At 35.5% G+C, this 22256-nt stretch overlaps 1 protein-coding gene across 2 annotated transcripts in view; it reads right to left on the minus strand.

The window, feature by feature from the left end:
• DACH1 (dachshund family transcription factor 1) overlaps positions 1 to 22256 on the minus strand; it is a 477973-nt gene that overhangs the window by 149199 nt on the left and 306518 nt on the right. The window contains exons 4-5 of one of the 2 annotated variants that reach the window (XM_019971815.2): positions 3117 to 3272; positions 2490 to 2662 (exon numbers count right to left, since the gene is read on the minus strand). In XM_019971815.2, coding sequence (XP_019827374.2) covers positions 2490 to 2662; positions 3117 to 3272 — 329 coding nt within the window. The remainder of the gene's footprint in view (positions 1 to 2489; positions 2663 to 3116; positions 3273 to 22256) is intronic. The other variant, XM_070800335.1, reaches the window with a different exon arrangement.

Below are 22256 nucleotides of genomic sequence, written 5' to 3' on the forward strand. Positions count from 1 at the left end.
TTTCCACAGATGGGGTTGGGGATAATTTGGGGATGATTCAAGCACATTACATTCATTCTGTACTTTATGTTTATTATTATTACATTATGATATGTAATGAAGTAAATATATAGCATTCTATAATCCAGAATAATTGGGAGCCCCCGTTTGCATTCCTGAATTCAGGCAGTAACATGAATGATGGGGAATGACTGTAAATACAGATGAAGCCTTGTTAACTTGCCCCCACTGTGTTTGGGGCCAGGTTCCTAACAGGTGATGTACTGGCTCCCGTCTATGGCCTGGACAGTTGTGAACTGCTGTTTTTAGGATCTCCATAGTTTTGACTTATTCCAGAGTGTCCTACACTTGAAACCATATAGTGCAAAACCTCTTCAAACTAGCTTCTTTAACTTAGCAGTATGCACTTGAGTTTCTCTTCATGGCTTGATAGCTCATTTCTTTTTAGGTCTTAATATTCCTTTATGGTAGTGAGAATTTGGCTAAGCTACTCCCTAGTATTACTGCCTCAGCATCCATTTTCTTTGACCAAGAGGACTGCAGGGACCTTAAATTGACACTAGCCCCTTCATGCTAGTGCATGCCAGAGTAATGAACAAATATAAGTTCCTGGTATGTGTCCTCAACAGCCTTGTGATCAACAGTCTTCTTAGATAAGATCCCTGGGAGGCTTACCAAAACCCTACTCTTTGGTTTGAATTGACCAATCCAACCTTAGCTTGGAAACCCCAAAGTACTCATCCATGGATCCTAATAAGGCATTTGCCTCAGGTCCTGCCTTGCCCTCTCTGTCTGTACCCCATCTTAACCTCCCTGTCCTGTCTCTGGAGGCATGCCAAGTATCAATACTTCCTCCAGGTCCCATGATTAATAAACTTCTCTATTTCAGTTTTTCATATGATCTCTTATTGAACCATGGCTTACCCATTTAATAAATGTTAATTTATTTTTTGGAAACACAGTTGACTTACAATATTGCATTAGTTTCAGGTGTATATCATAGCACCTTGATATTTTTACATATTACTCTCCATATAAAATTACTATAAAATATGGACTATATTTTCTGTGTTGTACACCATATGTTTGTTGCATGTTTATTTGTACCCATAGTTTGGTACCTCTAACCCCCTTCACCTAGTTGCTCCTCGCCCAACCCTCTTCCCTCAGGTAACCGCTAGTTTGTTTTCTGTTATCTGTGAATCTATTTCTGTTGTGTTTGTTTATTTGTTTTATTTTTTAAGACTCTAAATAAAAGTGAAGAGACACAGTATTTGCCTCTCTTTGTCTGCTTTATTTCACTAAATATAATACTCTCCAGGGTTATCCATATTGTTAACAAAATGGTAAAAAACAGTCATAGCAGATGGATATGCACATTTTTTTTTTATCCAGTCAATTACTGAAGGGCATCTTGGTTGCTTCCAAGATTTGGCAATTTTGAAAACAACTTCTATAAATGTCCATGTGCAAATTTTTGTGTAAACATCAGTGTTCAACTCTTTTGGGTAAAAATCATATGATTGTATGGTAAGAACATGTTTAGTTTCATTAGAAACCACCAAACTGTATACTAAAATGGGCATTAAATTCTGCATTCCACAAGCAACGAATAAAAATTGTAACAAGGCCATTTATGTAAAACATGCTCCAGAGACTCCCCTAAACTCACACGTTTTATATTCAGAAAAACAGGATAATAATTATGTCAAATATGGATAATGCAGTGTGAGGTGTCTTTTACTTACTTTAAAAATTAATAGTCTATTCTGTCAATGCATTTAAAGTACTTTGATTTAAAAATACATTATAAAGTAATATGAATGAAAAAGTATATACAGATACACACCCATTTAAAAATGTAAACATACCTCCCACACACATATACAGAGAGAGAAAGTCAGAGCATTGTGTACATACATATGTGATGTTTGTATGTTATCTTCCAATTCCTGTTTATTTTTTAATCTACAAAAAACTTCCAATTTTATTATTTCATTTAGTTTTTTATATCCATATGGTATTATCCATTTTTAGGTATAGAAACAATCAGAAAGATCGAGTTAAATCAAGATGACAGAGCTAGTTAAGTGGCAGAAACATAATTTAACCCTTGTGGTCTTTTGAAAACAAATCAGATACTAATTTCCATACCTCAAGGCTCATAACAAAATACAAATATGCACACATACCCATGAACACAAACATAACCATACTTTCAAGCACATACACAAAATTTGAAATATATCATTTAATTCATCTCCTTCTTAGTGGATATAATGGAGAACTTTAAGTTAACCAGCCTGCTTAAATATTGTACCCATAGTTCTAATTACTATAAGTGACTTTTTCTTATAATCTATTTTCTATATCACTTAGCTTTTTAAAGTTAGAACTACTTGTGCAATAAGAAAAATGGATTGATTGAGTGATGGTGACTTAAGAGGATCTTGGTTTTGGCCAAATCAGTCGTATAATTAAACAATTACCTTAATAACAGATGTCTCAACTCTGGATGGGGGACTCTGAACTTGTGCTGCTGCCGCCATATTTGCAATGGTGCTAAGATGGTTCATCTGGCTCATTGCCATGGTGACAGATGCTGGAGGTAGGCTGACAGGAATTAGAGGGTGGGGCATCATCATAAAAGGAAGCTCCAGTCCTGTAAAAAATGCACATGTATCAGCATCTCTCTATTCAAATAGAATGATGAAATATAGTATATCTCACTAATTAAAATGGTTAAGAACATAATCATTGAAAATTGAAGCATTTAAAAATGTTCTAATAATGACAATCAAAGGAAAAATATTTGTCCTCTTTGTATGCAACAATGCCCATTTATCACTCAGGGAAATTAAAGTAAAAACTAACCAGTTTGGTGTCATGTTTTATCACTCACCACTCTTCATTGGTTTTTAATACAAACAGTTAATTTTTTGCTACATTATTCTGATCAATCTAATTCTTGTTTTAAATACTATGGTTTTCTTTATCATAATTAACTATCTAAATGTAATATACATTTCAACTACATCCTATATTTTACTATCTGATCATTACTTTTTTTTTTCTTTTACAGCTATTATTTTTAGTGCTAAAAAATGCCATCGTACCATTTGGCAGAAGGTGGCTCTGCTGAAGATGGTGGAGAGGATGACTAACTGGAAGGCTATGCACTCCAGGTATGCGGGGGTGGGTAACAGAAGCCTTAGATCCCTGGGGTGGGGAAGAGTACAGTGTTTCTTTATCCCAAGAACCATCACTGCTGCCTGTGGGGAATGAATATAAATTATTTGTCTACAGTATTATTCCAAATCTTCTAATGACTAATTTGAAATGATGTTTTAAAAAACATATCACATTTGGAAAGTGGCTAAGTGATTTCTTGGGAAACAAGCTCAAGTAGATAAGTTTCTCCTAAACCATATTTTCCTTTTGTTTTTCTATTTTTTGAATGTAGTTTTTGAAAAATGACATTCCTACAATAGGTAGCCTATTTGTGGGATTTAATACTGTTTGACTAACCAATTTAATATAAAATTGACCTTATTATGTACCTCAAGAATTCATTACCTCTTGGGCCTGAATCACAGTGATAATTATAGAATGCAAAGTTATCCTTGCTTAATGGAATCCTAGTCACTTTTCAGAGTTAAGTTTCCTAACTTAATTCCATGGCAAATGCTAAACATGGAATTATTAAATGCCCAATTTGATTAGATAGAATACAGAGAACTCAAAGATCACTTTACAAAAGATAATAATATCGAAGCAATAAATTAAATGTATGCATATCAACATCTCCTGTTTTCAATTACAGAGAAACAAGTTTATAATTGTGGCAATACCAATGCCGAAGTCAGAACAGTGCATTTGAGGGCATGCATTTTAAAATTGTGACAGTGTTTTGGATCAAGAGAATCTTGAAACACTTAATAGGATACTCCTTGAAAGATTTTTATATATCATTTTAATGTAGGCATGTTCTTAGATTAAATTATTTTAACATTTATTGCTTAACTGAATCTACTGAATGTAAAAACTACCCATTTGAAAGAAATTTTCTGTAATATCCCTGTTGGTTTATGAGTTTCCATTTCTTAAAAAGGAAAAGAAACCATCTTTTCATATAATATGCTTAGAAACAGCAAAATTGGTAAAACTCCAACTTAAATACTTTAGCACTATTTAAAGCCTCATTGTAAAATCTCTACGACATAAATACTTAGTTATTGCCATGATTTTTTTTCCATTTACTTCCTGAAGACAGTTAAGGTTCAATATAAATTCAAACTCATTAGCTCAATACTGTCTGGATCTTAGAGTAAATTGTTCAGAAGTGGGTAATGAAAACTCAATTCAAATTCTTCAGCAATCAAACAAAGAAATTTTATTAAACAATGAAAAGAATCAATTAAAATGAATTCCTATCTTATCTATATTATTTTACAAGAAATCATGACAGTTTTTGGCTTAAAAAAGAAAAAAAAGGGAAGTTTATAGCTTCATACAAAAATGACTCACATAAGAGAAATTTCTCCAACTTGCTACTACATTATGATATAAAAGTTCACTTCTATTTTCACAAATTTATATAGCTTATTTCTCTATTCATGACTTTTCTGATACTTTATAACAAGGTCCTAGTCAAACATGGAGAAGTTATAAGTATATACATTTTGAACATGTTATGTCAATAAAATATTCAGTGATAAAACTTTTGAAATATTTTCACTTAATATTTCCATTATCAAAGTATGTACAAAAGTCTTCATTACTTATTTACTTTTTATGTTATCAGTTAAAATTAGAGTTAAACACCATTTGGATATAGAAATAATGCATTGGAATAAATGTTATTTGAATATGAAAATTGCATTAGAAATTTATACATAATGAATTATTTTTTCTTTCTATTTCATGTAAAATATGCAAGGATTGCATTTTCACATTAGATCCCAGTTTTGAGGTTAATTAACTAATAAATGAAAGAGGGAAAAATTTTCACATTCATTATTTTGGACTGAATTTGAGTTCTGCTTATACCTATTACCTACTTTTGTTTCTCTGTTCAGTTGAGCCAAATTCTTTTATTTACATCTTAATTACTAGTTAATAAATGGGAAAGAGACATTTTCCAAATATACTTCAGTTTCCCTCTCAAATCAGTAGAGAAGCACTTATTTTTTCACATTATCAAGGTATAAAATATAAAGTTAAAATTCTGACTAAATCTTCCTGATAAAATATTATAGACAAAATACTACCTATTTCCACATCTCTTTTGGATCATGGGATATCAGTCCTTGGGTAAGGGTAAATACCAATCATCCATATGAGAATTTTCCATAGATTGGATTTTCTCACTACATAAAATGCTCTTGGCCATCTCCGCCAATCATCATTTGGTAAATACTCATGATGTTAACTCATTTGGGTAATAAATAGAGCAAACAATTAAGAAACTAAGTCTGATGAAAAATATACAATATATAACCAAGTCAGCTGTAAGTGATTTTTGCATAATTTATAACATCTTGCTCCTCTATTAGCATGAATAAATAAGAATTGAAAATAGGCCATTTCAGAACAAGACATGCCCATATTTATTAAAAGTATAATTTTCAACTGCTTTGCTTTACATCAATATATTTAATGATATAAGCCAATATCTACATATGAGCCTACACACAAACATGCATATGTATGTATATCTTTGAGATTAAAGTTTATTATTAAGTCTGAATGAAAACTTACAGGAGACAGCAGATTTCCTATATAAGAAAAGTCCTAACGTGGTGAAAGTGAAAGTCACTCAATCATGTCCGACTCTTTGAGACCTCCTGGACTATACAGTCCATGGAATTCTCCAGGCGAGAATACTGGAGGGGGTAGCCTTTACCTTCTCCAGCGGATCTTCCCAACCCAGGAATCGAACCCAGGTCTCCCACATTGCAGGTGGATTCTTTACCAGCTGAGCCACAAAGGAAGCCCAATATGTGGTAAGGGGAGTTGGAGAGAAACAGAAAAGAACTGATTCTTCTCTCCTCTTCCATTCTAGTGGAATCCCATCATTTCTTTAATTTTATACTGGAGTACAAATAAACCTTGACCTAGTCCTAGTATCCTCAAAGAACATATATTCTATAATATGGAGTGGAGGCAAGTGTGCAGAAACTCAGACATTTGATAAATGTATAAAATGTTTCCAAACCAAGAAAAATGGTCATGAGCTTGTGAAAAGGCTCAGTACATCTTCTGTTTGATTATTTAGACCTCATATGGATATTTTAATGTGTTGTGGGGGGAAGAATTAAAGGGAGAGACAATCTCCCATGCTGCTGCTGCTGCTAAGTCACTTCAGTTGTGTCCGACTCTGTGTGACCCCATAGACGGCAGCCCACCAGGCTCCTCCATCTCTAGGATTCTCCAGGCAACAACACTAGAGTGGGTTGCCATTTCCTTCTCCAATGCATGAAAGTAAAAAGTGAAAGGGAAGTCGCTCAGTCGTGTCTGACTCTTAGCGACCCCATGGACTGCAGCCCACCAGGCTCCTCCGTCCATGGGGTTTTCCAGGCAAGCGTACTAGAGTGGGGTGCCATCACCTTCTCCGACAATCTCCCATACCTAACCCTAAACAGAGATTGTGGAGAAGCACTGGGAGAATCTTAGGCTAGACACCTGCTTACACAGGTGGAAATAAATCTGTGCTCTGACTGACAGCAGAACACACAGGCAGCTATTATATGATGAAATTAAATAGTGTAACTACAAGCATCAGGCAGGCCAGCTCCTAATGTGTGTGGTTTGGTGTGGTTTGATGGATAAAGAATTAGCAAATGTACCATTTTACCACAACCAGATTAAGTGGGCATATGAATGCAAGAGGAAAAATTGAAATTAACACCTGATTACCAATTTTGTCTCTAGGTAAAAGCTATTTATTATATATGTATATAATCTGAAACAATTTATTTACTCTGTTTAATTACATTGATAGTAAGAATATATCTATGATTACATATATGCAAATATATGGAACTTATATACAAAAAGTGACTGTGTGTGTTTAGCTTTCCTTTCCTGTAAAAGCTGTGTATTTCTCATGGATAAATAAGATGATTTTAAGGTTTTATTGTTGTTTAGTCACTAAGTTGTGTCCTTTTTGTGACTCCATGGACTGTAGTCTCACCAGATTCCTCTGTCCATGGAAATTCTTCACGTAAGAATACTGGAGTGTGTTGCCATTACATCTTCTCCAGGAGATCTTCCCTACCCAGAAACTGAACCTGAATCTCCTGCATTGACAAGCAGATTCTTTACCACCGAGCCACATCGGAACCCTGATTTTGCAGTTCAGTGTTACTGAAATTCAAGTTCATAAGGAACACGTATGGGAGATTCCCTGCTTATATCTCTACCCCAACTTTAAGACATAGTTATATTTTCTGAAAATGTAAATAGTTGGATGGACTATCTTAGTCTTTTTGTAACTCAGATGCTTTTTTTCTATGCATCCATTTTATATTTTTAAGGTATTATCAGATATATATTTTATGATGGATCTGGTATACAGAGAAATAGACTACTTTGGGAAGAAACCCATAAATTTTGAAGCTATCTCTACTCTAAAGACAACCAGATTATCAAACAGAACTGATAGATAGCAAATATAGACTTTTCATTCCAATTATGGCCTTCAAATATGCTCTGTCAAGACTCCCTCTTCTACTCCTTAATAACCTTGAGCAGATTTTGAGCATACAAAAATCCATTCTGTTTTACACTACTCTGCATCCTCCTTTCCATCACTACCTGCTAGCCCCAGAACCCAGGTAGTTGGAAATCAGAGGGGCTTGGACAGCTTGTCATCCATTTTTCTCCTTTCTCCTGGTAAGAAAAGGGAGGTGTCTTCTCCCATCCAACTGGCCCCTGCTCAAGTTCTGCCCACACTGTCATTCCTATGGCTGTGTTTATTGGTCACTGACATCTACAATGTGACAGCTGCCTATATCCGGAGTATCCCCTGATACATAATGTCTGATCATTTGTTGGGGTCATCTAGGGAGACCTCCTAATTGCATAGGTCCTTGACAATGAAAATGTCCTTTAACTTTGTGCTCTTCTAAGCTCCCTAAGGAGATGGCATTGGCAACCCACTTCAGTACTCTTGCCTGGAAAATCCCATGGACGGAGGAGCCTGGTGGGCTGCAGTCCATGGGGTCGCTAACAGTCAGACACGACTGAGCGACTTCACTTTCACTTTTCACTTTCATGCATTGGAGAAGGAAATGGCAACCCACTCCAGTGTTCTTGCCTGGAGAATCCCAGGGATGGTGGAGCCTGGTGGGCTGCTGTCTATGGGGTCGCACAGTGTCTGACACGACTGAAGCAACTTAGCAGAAACAGCAAGCTCCCTAAACGTCATGGTATTTTTTAAATTTATTTATTTTAATTGGAGGCTAATTACTTTACACTATTACAGTGTTTTTTGCCATACTTTGACATGAATCAGCCATAGGTGTACATGTGTTCCCCATCCTGACCCCGCTTCCCAACTCCCTCCCCATCCCATCCCTCAGGGTCATCCCAGTGCACCAGCCCTGAGCACCCTGTCTCATGCATCAAACTTGGACTGGCAATCTATTTCACATATGGTAATATACATATTTCAATGCTATTCTCTCAAATCATCCCACCCTCACCTTCTCCCACAGAGTCCAAAAGTCTGTTCTTTACATCTGTGTCTCTTTTGCTGTCTCGTATATAGGCTCATTGTTACCATCTTTCTAAATTCCATACATATGTGTTAATATACTGTACTGGTGTTTCTCTTTCTGACTTACTTCACTCTGTATAATAGGATCTAGTTTCATCCACCTCATTAGAACTGATTCAAATGCATTCTTTGTAATAGCTGAGTAATATTCCATTGTGTATATGTACCACAGCTTTCTTATCCATTTGTCTGCAATGGACATCTAGATTGCTTCCATGTCCTAGCTATTGTAAACAGTGCTGCGATGAACATTGGGGTACATGTGTCTTTTTCATTTCTGGTTTCCTCGGTATGTATGCCCAGCAGTGGGATTTCTGGGTCATATGGGAGTTCTATTTTCAGGTTTTTAAGGAATCTTCACCCTGTTCTCTGGAGTAGGCAATGGCAACCCACTCTAGTACTCTTGTCTGGAAAATCCCATGGACGGAGGAGCCTGGTAGGCTGCATTCCATGGGATCGCTAGGAGTTGGACACGACTGAGCGACTTCACTTTCACTTTTCACTTTCATGCATTAGAGAAGGAAATGGCAACCCACTCCAGTGTTCTTGCCTAGAGAATCCCAGGGACGGGGGAGCCTGGTGGGCTGCCGTCTATGGGGTCGCACAGAGTTGGACACGACTGAAGTGACTTAGCAGCAGCAGCAGCAGCACACTGTTCTCCATAGTGGCTGTACTAGTTTGCATTCCCGCCAACAGTGTAATAGGGTTCCTTTTTTTCCACACCCTCTCCAGCATTTAGTGTTTGTAGACTTTTTGATAGCAGCCATTCTGACCAGTGTTTGATGGTACCTCATTGTGGTTTTGATTTGCATTTCTCTGATAATGAGTGATGTTGAGCATCTTTTCATGTGTTTGTTAGCCATCTGTATGTCTTCTTTGGAGAAATGTCTGTTTAGTTCTCGGGCCCATTTTTTGATTGGGTTATTTTTCTGGAATTGAGCTGCATGAGACGCTTATATATTTTTGAGATTAATTCTTTGTCAGTTGCTTCATTTGCTATTATTTTCTCCCATTCTGAAGGCTGTCTTTTCACCTTGCTTATAGTTTCCTTCGTTGTGCAAAAGCTTTTAAGTTTAATTAGGTCCCATTTGTTTATTTTTGCTTTTATTTCCATTACTCTGGAAGGTGGGTCATAGAGGATCCTGTTGTGATTTATGTCAGAGATTGTTTTGCCTATGCTTTCCTGTAGGAGTTTTAGAGTTTCTGGTCTTACATTTAGATTTTTAATCCATTTTGAGTTTATTTTTTGTGTATGGTGTTAGAAAGTGTTCTAGTTTCATTCTTTTACAAGTGGTTGACCAGTTTTCCCAGCACCACTTGTTAAGTAGATTGTCTCTTCTCCACTGTATATTCTTGCCTCCTTTATAAAAAATAAGGTGTCCATAGGTGCATGGATTTATCTCTGGACTTTATATTTTCATGCTCTTTTGATACTAAGGCCCTTCTCCTGATGTGTATCCTTTAGTTCTGATGATGTCAACTCTCTCTATTCTGCCACCCCTCCTCAATCCTCTCTTCCCCTGCTCAAACATGTATAGAAAACAGTTCAGCCACAGCAGACATTCAGCTATGAAATGAGGTGGAGGTATCTGTAATCCTTGAGTAATTCTCTCTCCTCTCTCAGCACCTGGTGGTGAGAAAGGACCCTCAAATAGGAATCGCTAAGTCACAGTGGACTCCATTAGGTTCTGTCTTTTCACTACAAGTCTTTTTTTTTTTTTTTTTTCAAACACCCTCTGCCATGGTGGTCATCCTCTCCTATGAATGCAAGAGGAGGAAATCTGTGCAGTCTGGAGTGATCATTAAGGTAGCAACTTCGGTTCAGCTGCTATTAAAAAGTACTGATTGATTTTTACTTTTTTAAAATTGAGGTGTATTCGGTCCTTTGTCTCGTGTGTAACCATAGGAAAATTCCTATTTCATATATTGTTACTTAGATTATTCAATAGAACTAACCACAAACTTGCCTGTATTCTAAGTAGAATTTTAGTAACTGGTTCATTAGAAAAACTGAAATAAAAGAAAAGAAATATGAATGCCCAATTTTTGAAATGCTACTTCACAAATCAACTGAAACTTTAAGTTACCAAGACAGAAATTCAAAGAAAAAAGATTACATTAGTAAAAAAAAATAAAGAATGATTAAATGTGGGGATAATCATTAATGAAATAAAGATCATTTTTTTGGAACACAACTTTTAGATAGGAAAGAAAAAATGTTTTGGAGAAGGATGTTATTACTGTTTCTCTTTAAGTAAAAAAAAAAAGAAAACTTTGGGTATATATATCAGAGGTAGTAATTAAAATCCTACCCCAAATAATTATATTTATTTTTGAATCCTAAACATATCTAATAAGAAATAGGTTCTAAAAGAGAGGGTCACCATATTTTTAAATGCACATGAGCACATGTAAAATAATTGAACACAAAGTTAAAGTGATCTGTAAAATGAATTGTCTTTGAAACTGTCATGCATTAAAAGAGTAAAAGTATATTTAAGTGTTATTTTATTTTATACCTAGTTGACATGTAACTTTTCGTTCAGATTTTCCCACAGGCTGACCCTGATAAAGGAGGCAAGTCTCAAAGGGACTGACGGTCACACCACAGCTTAGTGAGTGATGCTGATAGACTGTGACAGGAACCTGACTTTGTCAAGATTCGTTTACAATGAAAATGATGGCTGGAGCAGGCATTTACTCCATACCATTGGAGACCACTTAGAAGGATGTCAACGCCATCTTAACAATAGAATCAAGACTACCAAGGAAAAGTAAATACTAGTCTCAGTTGCTACAGCTGTTTAGCTGTTACTTCAGAAGTAGGTGAGAATAAACAAGTTATCTTTTAGAGGATAAACTTCACTGTAATAAAAAGTGTTATATGACCTGTCAGCATACAAGTATTTTGCATAAATAGGAGACACAGTTCTGTCACGAATTATTGTAACGTAATATTTTAAATCGTTTTTCTGGATAATGATCTGAGCTAAGTGATATACTTTAGAAAATAGAAACACTTAAATCATCTGGTTTTTCGTTCAACTTAATCAAATTGCTTTATTTTAAAATGAGGAAGAGGTAATCTGTAAAGGATACAATTAATTGGGGCACAATTTTAAACTTTCCAGTTGAAGTATAGTGGTTTAGCAAAGAAAACAGCACAAACACCTCCTAATTGGTATTGCACAGTAATGCCCACAGAGTAAGCCATTTCCAGTCTAAAATTTATATTTGCACATACAGCCTGTTTGATTTGAAAGTGCAATTTTTTTCTTAGAGAGAAAGAATAATATTTTCATGAATTCTAACTCTCCCACTGTCAATAAATATGAGTCATTTAGGAAAATATGTTCTTTTCCAGAAATAACTAGACATTTTCTTTAGTTATTTGTCATTAAGTAAACCTAACTCTAAGTGTTACATATTTGTGAACTAGAAGTTTAAAACTCTTGCCATAAAAGTAGCTTTCTATTTTACCTTTTACTTTATTTTGAATGCAGAGCTGTTTTGAAACATTTTATTTTACATGCAATGGTGGGAATAATGATGCTCTCGGTTGCTACCAGTGTTCTTAGGCTCGGAACTATGATAATACTGCTACATTTCAGCTAGTTAAGATCCTTTTTGCCTTACATAATCACAATGCTGTCAAAAGTAACAAAAGTTAATGTTCTGCACAAAGTGGCACACAGAAAACTGGAAGTCAGAACTGCTTATTTTTTTTCATTTTGCTTGAATATCATTTACCATGGCTAATGACTGTTGAACTTGCAATAATAAGAAACAAATTGTAAAACCAAAGCTGAAGTTCAAGTCATTAATGTCAGAGGGGATATATAAATGAAGTCTTAAAAAACAAGCAGACATTATTTAAAAATAATTACACTGAGAATCTTTGAGGAATCATGTAAAACTGAAACAGCATTAGTTAACTTAAAATAGACAATAGTTTCTGTTTTAAATAACCTCAATTTTGTACTCATGAAAGTTACTAGAATGTGTTATCATATAAAGAATACAGTACTTTATGGGTTTTCCCTTATTTTATACCATTTCAGAAAGTTTTGATGCAATTTAAGAGAAAGAGCACTATTACTATAAAGATAAAAGTTTAAATACTTAATGTGGAGAAGACAGATAATTATATCAGAAAACACTTTGCTTTTTGATCCTGTTGTTTTCTTTGGACTCATTAGCACCATGTTCTAAGTGTTAACCAGGTAAAATAGATCCTGCAAAACAAACAAAACAAACAAATACAAACTCAGACTGGTAAATAGTTACATAGACCTCAGTATGAGGAAAGAAATAGTATCCAGATGAATCCTATTGCCTAAATATTTGGGTGTCTTGCTGATGTGGATGACTGTAAGCAAGAGTCAAATGTTTCTATTTAGTGGAAATTAAGATATTGCAGCAGATTGGTTAATTTCCATAGTTAAACTATAATCCTATAACATACAGTGTAGAGATAACATTATTGGGAACATATTTAAGCTTTCCAGTCTAAAAATAATGCATTTGGTGTAATGTAAAGCAATTTGGTATAATGTATCCATACTAATTTAACTATCTTTTAACCTTTCTCATTGTCAATGTCAGTGAATTGCTACCTTTTCCCATTTTAACTCATCCAATTGTTTTTCCATTAAGCAAACAAATGAACTAGAAGTTCTCCTCTCTAAAGATATTGTAATTTTCCTATAGATTTATAATTATATCAAATAAAATTTCAAGTTAATTTGCTTTCTATACTGTTAGTAGAGTACTCAATGCCATGGTATGTAATACTAACAATTTTATGTTCATGGTAAGTTGAAATCAGTATTCACCCTTAGTCTTTCATATAATATTTTCAATTTTACTTTCTTTTCTTCTGTTTTGTTGGGATATAATAGACATACAGCATTGTAAAAGTTTAACATGTATATCATAATGACTTGACATATGTCATAAAATGTCATATGTCATAAAATGATTATCATAAATGTCATAAAATGATTATCACGATAAATTTAGTGGACATCCATCATCTAATACCTTTACAAAATTAAAGAAATAGAAATAAAAAGATTCCTATGATGAAAGGTTTTACATGACTTATTCTAACAGCTTCCAAATATAATACCAGTGTTAATTATATTTATCATATTTACATTACATTCCTAGTATTTATCTTAAAATTGGAAGTCTGAAGGCAATGGCACCCCACTCCATACTCTTGCCTGGAAAATCCCATGGATGGAGGAGTCTGGTGGGCTGCGGTCCATGGGGTCGCTAGGAGTCGGACACGACTGAGCGACTTCACTTTCACTTTTTACTTTCATGCATTGGAGAGGGAGATGGCAACCCACTCCGGTGTTCTTGCCTGGAGAATCCCAGGGACGGGGGAGCCTGGTGGACTGACGTCTATGGGGTTGCACAGAGTCAGACACGACTGAAGTGACTTAGCAGTAGCAGCCTCTTGACTGCCTTCATCCAATTCCCTTGTTTCTATCCTCCCTATCCTGCCTCTGCTGACCATACATGTTGAAACTGAAAATCTTTCTTGAGCCAAAAATGCTACTGAATTTTCCACAAAGCATAAACCCTTACAGGTAGGTAGGATAGCAGGCTCATGGGAATTTGGATATTTCTCATATGCATGGATCTAAGTTAAATCATCTTCTCCCCAGACCTAGTTAACCTCAAAAAATGACATGACCAACTAGTTGTATAAGCCAGAAACTTAGGAATAATCTTTTTCTCCCCCTCTTTCATTGAATACTGCTGTTGCTGCTGCTAAGTCACGTTAGTTGTGTCCAATTCTGTGCGACCCCATAGATGGCAGCCCGCCAGGCTCCACCATCCCAGGAATTCTCCAGGCAAGAACACTGGAGTGGGTTGCTATTTCCTTCTCCAATGCATGAAAGTGAAAAGTGAAAGTGAAGTTGCTCAGTTGTGTCCGACTCTTTGTGACCTCATGGACTGAAGCCTACCAGGCTCCTCCGTCCATGGGATTTTCCGAGCAAGAGTACTGGAGTGGGTTGCCATTGCCTTATCCATCACTGGATACTACTGATGTCCAATTTCTTTTCATGTCCTGTTTATTTCATCTGTGTAATTTATCTCTACTCTGTTTCTCTATCTGCTGCTGTAGATTCAGGGACCACCCTTACTTTTAATTACAAATCTTACATTGTCACACCCCTATTTAAAAGACTTCCAGTGTTTCCCATTGCTATTAAAGAAAAAAAGCTGACATTTCTTCTCTTAAGGCAAGTGCCACATGATCAGGCTTACATCTCTTTTGCTAGTCATTGTATCTTCAGCATTTAACAAAGTAGGACTAGCTCTCTGTCAGTTCTTGAGTTGAGAGTTGAAAACCCAGACCAATTTTTATATTCACATGTGGTAAACTTCAATATGGATTTCAAAAATAATACACTATGATCTTTGTTCTTGACCAGCTTATAGCAGAAAAGAGAGATAACAGATACAGCATACATGCACATACTTTTATACTTTGACTGGAATAAAAGATAGAGATGATGAATAGGAAATACGTCTGATTTTTTGGAAATAAACTTCTTACAATATGGTATCATTTGGATACAAATGGAGATGAAGAGAATAGAATATGAAAGATACTTCAGTATCTAGATAACAATTAGGTATATGGTGATATTATTAACAAGTCATTGATGATGATTATACCTAATATGTATCACCTGCTTTCAATGTGTCAGGCATTATATTCAGCTTTTACATGCACTATCTCAATAAATCTTTAGAATCTCTGAGATAGATCCACACTAGTATTATTAAAGTTGACTTAACTTGCCCTGGGATTTAGATCTTAGAACTCTGAACGCATAATACAAGGTTTTAATCACCTTTATAAGGAAGATCAGATTTCATTATGAATAAAATCCTTTCTATTCTAAACTTTGAGGTATTTCAGAAGCACTCAAATGAGACTGACAACAAGCATTGAAAATATGGCCCTGAAATTTGGATAGTCGGCAGTTGCCCAGTAAGGAAGATCTGGATGTCATTGATTTGAAAAATGGGAGATTAAGCCATGATTCTTGAAGAGGATATAGAAAAAATAAAGGTATTTGCACTAAAAATGTATTTCTACCAAAAACCACAGCTGCTAAGTCGCTTCAGTCGTGTCCGACTCTGTGCAACCCCATAGATGGCAGCCCACCAGGCTCCCCTGTCCCTGGGATTCTCCAGGCAAGAACACTGGATTGGGTTGCCATTTCCTTCTCCAGTGCATGAAAGTGAAAACTGAAAGTGAAGTCGTTCCGTCGTGTCCGACTCTTAGCGACCCCATGGACTGAAGCCTACCAGGCTCCTCCGTCCATGGGATCTTCCAGGCAAGAGTACTGGAGTGGGGTGCCATTGCCTTCTCCAAAAACCACAGAGTAATTCCCAAACAAGCCAAACTGTATGATTTAGAAAATAAAGTCTAGAAATCTCAGCCATAATAAGCATAATTTGGTATATGATGCATACAGTAGATTCCTAACACAAAAGGGCATCAATACATTTTTATAATTTCAACTTTCCCCACTTACTTGTAAGCTATAATATTCTTTTTAATAAAACAGTCAACATTAATGCCTGACAGATGTTGAGTCCTCAGTTAGTACGGGGTGAGTAAACACAGAATATTATGATTGGATATAAAGATTTAACAATCCTAAGTATGATTTAAGTAGATAGCATGAACATAAACAATATACAAAATAGACACCACTAAGCCTAGTTTGAATAGATGGCATTAGTCCAATTTATTGTGTAACAAATAATTGTAATGTTCAGTATTTACAAGGTCTCCCTTAAGAACATAATGGAGAGAAGCAAGTTTAAATCAAGGGACTACGTATCACAAAGGACTGAGCACATTTGAAGGACCATTGAAATGATATATCATAGTGGCAGATGACATGCCAATGGCAGGTGTGTTGAAAGCTACTATCTATACAAAATCAAATCATTCTTTCCATAGCTTCTATTATATGTAGTGAAGACATACTACTCAAAGAACTTTTCATCAGTTTTTCATGGGCAGACATGGTAGGACATTTTCAAGGTCAAAATGACCACTATAATTTCAGTTGCTGGCAATGAAAAAAAAAAAAAAACTTAGACGAGTAGTGATACAGACAACTTTACTTCTAATTTTCATTCACTTTCAGGAATTAAATATAAACACTCATCTGTATCCAAGAATAAATGGATACTATTTTTTTAGATTAGTGAATTAGAAGAAGAAAAATAAAAACTGTGTTTTGAAATGAGGACTGACTTTCTGACAATATCAACACTCCTAGGTTAATATAAAGTACAATTTAAACATCTTTATTCATTCTTTATTTCAAAAATTATCCACTGTAATTATTATAATCATAAAGTGACCAATGAAAAATATGAAAGAATACAACCAGCTTAACGATTTAATGAACCTAATGAACCAGCTCAAAATTCTCCGAGCCAGGCTCCAGCAATATGTGAACCGTGAACTTCCAGATGTTCAAGCTGGTTTTAGAAAAAGCAGAGGAACCAGAGATCAAATTGCCAACATCCAATGGATCATCGGAAAAGCAAGAGAGTTCCAGAAAAAATCTATTTCTGCTTTATTGACTATGCCAAAGCCTTTGACTATGTGGATCACAAGAAACTGTGGACAATTCTGAAAGAGATGGGAATACCAGACCACCTGACCTGCCTCTTGAGAAACCTATATGCAGGTCAGGAAGCAACAGTTAGAAATGGACATGGAACAACAGACCGGTTCCAAATAGGAAAAGGAGTACGTCAAGGCTGTATACTGTCACCCTGCTTATTTAACTTCTATACAGAGTACATCATGAGAAACGCTGGGCTGGAAGAAGCACAAGCTGGAATCAAGATTGCCGGGAGAAATATGAATAACCTCAGATATGCAGATGACACCACCCTTATGGCAGAAAGTGAAGAGGAACTAAAAAGCCTCTTGATGAAAGTGAAAGAGGAGAGTGAAAAAGTTGGCTTAAAGTTGAACATTCAGAAAACGAAGATCACGGTATCTGGTCCCATCGCTTCATGGGAAATAGGTGGGGAAACAGTGGAAACAGTGTCAGACTTTGTTTTTTGGGGATCCAAAATCACTGCAGATGGTGATTGCAGCCATGAAATTAAAAGACACTTACTCCTTGGAAGAAAAGTTATGACCAACTTAGATAGCATATTGAAAAGCAGAGACATTACTTTGCCAACAAAGGTCCGTCTAGTCAAGGCTATGTTTTTTCCAGTGGTCATGTATGGATGTGAGAGTTGGACTGTGAAGAAGGCTGAGTGCCAAAGAATTGATGCTTTTGAACTGTGGTGTTGAAGAAGACTCTTGAGAGTCCCTTGGACTGCAAGGAGATCCAACCAGTTCATTCTAAAAGAGATCATTCCTGGGTGTTCTTTGGAAGGAATGATGCTGAAGCTGAAACTCCAGTACTTTGGCCACCTCATGCGAAGAGTTGACTCATTGGAAAAGGCTCTGATGCTGGGAGGGATGGGGGGCAGGAGGTGAAGGGGACGACAGAGGATGAGATGGCTGGATGGCATCACCGACTGGTTGGACATGAGTTTGAGTGAACTCCGGGAGTTGGTGATGGGCAGGGAGGCCTGGCGTGCTGCGATTCATGGGGTCGCAAAGAGTAGGACACGACTGAGCAACTGAACTGAACTGAACTGAACTGAATGAACTGAGTGATTCAGTTGTCAGAATTACGTGCCAAATACAAGTTTTATGTTAATTTTTTAAAAGCTAACAAAGGTTGATACTTGAATAAATCAGTCATATTAACTATTTTTATTTTCTCCAACAATTTTTCTAGCATCAATGTTAAAAAGATACATGCTTTGTTAAAATACAAATGATGAATGATGAAATTTCCATCTCTTCTAAGGTTTGTAAAGAAATAGAACCACTTTGCTGTGCAGCAGAGATGGGCACAACATTATATATCAATTATATTTCAATACAAAATTTTTAATAATTTAAAAAAGAGACAGAATTTTTAAAAATCATGAACTTATAATGGTAATATCTATCAAAGTTATCTTTATTTATAATAAAGCCATTATATTTTAAATATTTTCAATGTAAAAAGAACTCTACCTACTAAAAATAATTATCTTCTAGGAAGGTCTTTATTTAAAAATAAATAGCTAATTGCAGAAATACTCTGTAATATAAAAAATATTGTGATGTTGTCTTTCCCTTCTGATCACAAAAATCTGACTTAAATAATTTCAATTATCTCCTTCAATATTAAAATATGGCACCATTTCTATGGTCTATCATGCATATTCCCTCATATCATACAGATTGTTAGGATCATTGTCAAAAGTCACAGATGCTCTCATTTACATGTACTTGGTGTAATACACCTGGGTAAATACACCTTCTTAAATGCTGTTCTTAATTAAAACAATAAATTATTTCCTCTGCTCTGCAAAAGCTTTTAAGTCCCATTTGTTTATTTATTTATTTTATTTCCATTACTCTGGGAGGTGGGTCAAAGAGGATCTTGCTGTGATATATGTCAAAGAGTGTATCACCTACGTTTACCTCTAAGAGCTTTATAGTTCCTGGCCTCATATTTAAGCATTTAACTTACTTTGAGTTTAATTTTGTGTATGGTGTCAGGAAGTGTTCTAATTTCATTCTTTTACATGTAGCTGTCCAGTTTTACCAGCACCATTTATTGAAGAGGCTGTCTTTTCTCCATTGTATATTCTTGCCTCCTTTGTCAAAGATAAGGTATTCATAGGTGTGTGGGCTTATCTCTGGGCTTTCTATCTTGTTCCATTGGTCTATATTTCTGTTTTTTCAACCTAAAGGGATGGGAAGAGGTAGGAGGAAGGTTCAAAGGGGAGAGGACATATGTATACCTATGGCTTATTCATATTGATGTATCACAAAAACCAACACAGTATTGTAAAGCAATTATCCTTCAATAATATATATATATAAAATAACCATTTAAGACTCCAGTTAGTAGGCTAAATGCAATTTTTCAAAACAAATTAAACACTGAAGAACTGCCTTTAATTAAAATGGTCTGTACAGAAACTGACTTTCCTCTTTGGTAAATTTTGAAATTTAATTTTAAAGTCTTCTTATAATGAGCTACTTTTCACAAAAAAATCTGAATTATGTTTTGCACCTTATCATAAGTTGAACTCTTTAACAAAATTATGATTATGGTACAGAACAGCAATGCTGCTGCTGCTGCTAAGTCGCTTCAGTCAGTCGTGTCCGACTCTGTACGACCCCAGAGACGACAGCCCACCAGGCTCCCCCGTCCCTGGGATTCTCCAGGCAAGAACACTGGAGTGGGTTGCCATTTCCTTCTCCAACAGAATAGCAAAAAACAAAAATATAAAAATGACTTGTTTTTAATGGCTTATTTGTGTCAATTTTATAGGGGATTATTTGGTATATTTACATATTTTTATCTACTTTAAGTCTAAAAAAAAATAAAGTATAAGAATTTAAGAATAGAAGGCTTAATTTTTAAATATGTCAAATATCCTTCGGCTGTGAAATTCACTTTTGAAAATTACCTCCATGGTGTGCATTTACTTGGGTTAATATTAACATGTTTAAACTCTGGCTTTGAAAAAGACTTCATGTTCTTATTTATCCAAAAAAATCAAGTTAATACTGCATATTGAAAATCACAGAAAAGAAATGGGAAGAAACCATAGACTATTAAGATTATGATGCAGTTATATCAAATAGAAAAAATATAAATAGAAAATAAATTTTAAATGTCAATATATAATCACATAAAGAGACCCAAATGCCAAAAAATATGGTAGACAGGAAAGGAATAAAATATTATATGATGAGATGGTTGGATGGCATCATCAACTTGATGGACATGAGGATGCTCCAGGATTTGGTGATGGACAGAAAGCCTGGAGTGCTGCAGTCCATGGGGTCGCAAAGACTTGGATACAACTGAGTGACTGAACTGAACTGAACAGAAAATAAAATTTATTTTTCTGTATATATTTGAATCAAAGAATGCGATAGTACAAAATAGACACAAAAGTCATTCATTTTTTGTTCATTATATATCAAACACTTATAATATGCCAGGAATTCTTGTCTGCTATGACAATATAGCAGTGAAGAAAACAGATACAAACATATATTCTTGGGTAGTTTATATTCTCATTGGATTGTGTGTAGAAAAAATAATAAGCAAATAAAGTGACACCACATATTAAATAAAATATCTGTCATATAAAGGCAATAGAGAATTTGGCATATACCCAGTGGATGTGTGTACATATGGCATGTATGTTAGGAGGGTACACTGGAAAGATTTTGCTGATGAGGTAACACTGTCACACAATCCTCTCTTTTTACAGAAGAGGAAACTGAGGTTCAGGATGATTAAATGGAATGCTTGAGGTCACAGTAAGTCTTTAGGTAAAGAGCTGGACTCAGAACACACTTATTTGACTTGGTTCTCAATGCTTCCCAAGGTACAACAGTACCCTTTTAGTTGAAAAAACTGCCTCGGCTGTGCAACGAAGCAAAGACAAACATGAACAGTGGGTGTGGACGAAAGGTGGATAGTTCAATTGACCAGAGGAGAAGGTATGCATAGGAAAGCATCAGGACTCAGGGAGAATTAGGTAGGCCGCAGCAGCAGCAGCAGCAGCAGGGAGATGAGAATGAAAATTCTCAGATGTCAGGATGATTAGTTTGGTCATCATCTTGGGCAGGGGAGAGATAGGATTAAAATGATATATATGAGATAGTCAGAAGGAGGAAAAGGAACTCATCATGGGGAATAATCATCCCAAGTTCTGTCATCCACCACATTGACACTGATATGACCAGGGCAAGAATCCTAATTCTCATATTTCATGCCACTGGAAAACTGATAAAATAGAAAAAAAAAAAAAAACTTGTGTGTTTTATCATTAGAGTTTTCTAAGATGATGACTGAAGAACAAATTGGTTTCCAGAGATAGACATGACAAGACAATTACGTCGAGTGAGGATACACTGCACACTCTCCCACATATCTGAATCCAGTTCCTTGTAAACTCACCCTTCTATATATACAGTATCGAGTTTTCCGCAATTAAAGGAAAACTATGATAATCTTTTTCAAAGTTTTCACCTAAAAAGATATAACTTACTCATTCTTAAGAGAAGGCAAGAGGTTACCAGTGAATATAGCTCACGTAGAGTTCTTAGAAAAGCAAGGGGGTGCTTGGTAGATTGACCAAGAAATACCTCCTCAAGTCATGATATAATAAGGTTTCTGAAACATAACAAGTTTGGCTTTAATATTTTATTGAAAATCTAAATCTGGGAATGTGTTTTAATACTGCTATTTCTATTCTATGCCAAATATATATTACTATTCTGTAGCACCTTAAATAAGTGCTACCATACAGACTACTATACACATCA

The sequence above is a fragment of the Bos indicus genome, chromosome 12 (genome assembly GCF_029378745.1).
Source record: "Bos indicus isolate NIAB-ARS_2022 breed Sahiwal x Tharparkar chromosome 12, NIAB-ARS_B.indTharparkar_mat_pri_1.0, whole genome shotgun sequence".
Classification (NCBI taxonomy): domain Eukaryota; kingdom Metazoa; phylum Chordata; class Mammalia; order Artiodactyla; family Bovidae; genus Bos; species Bos indicus.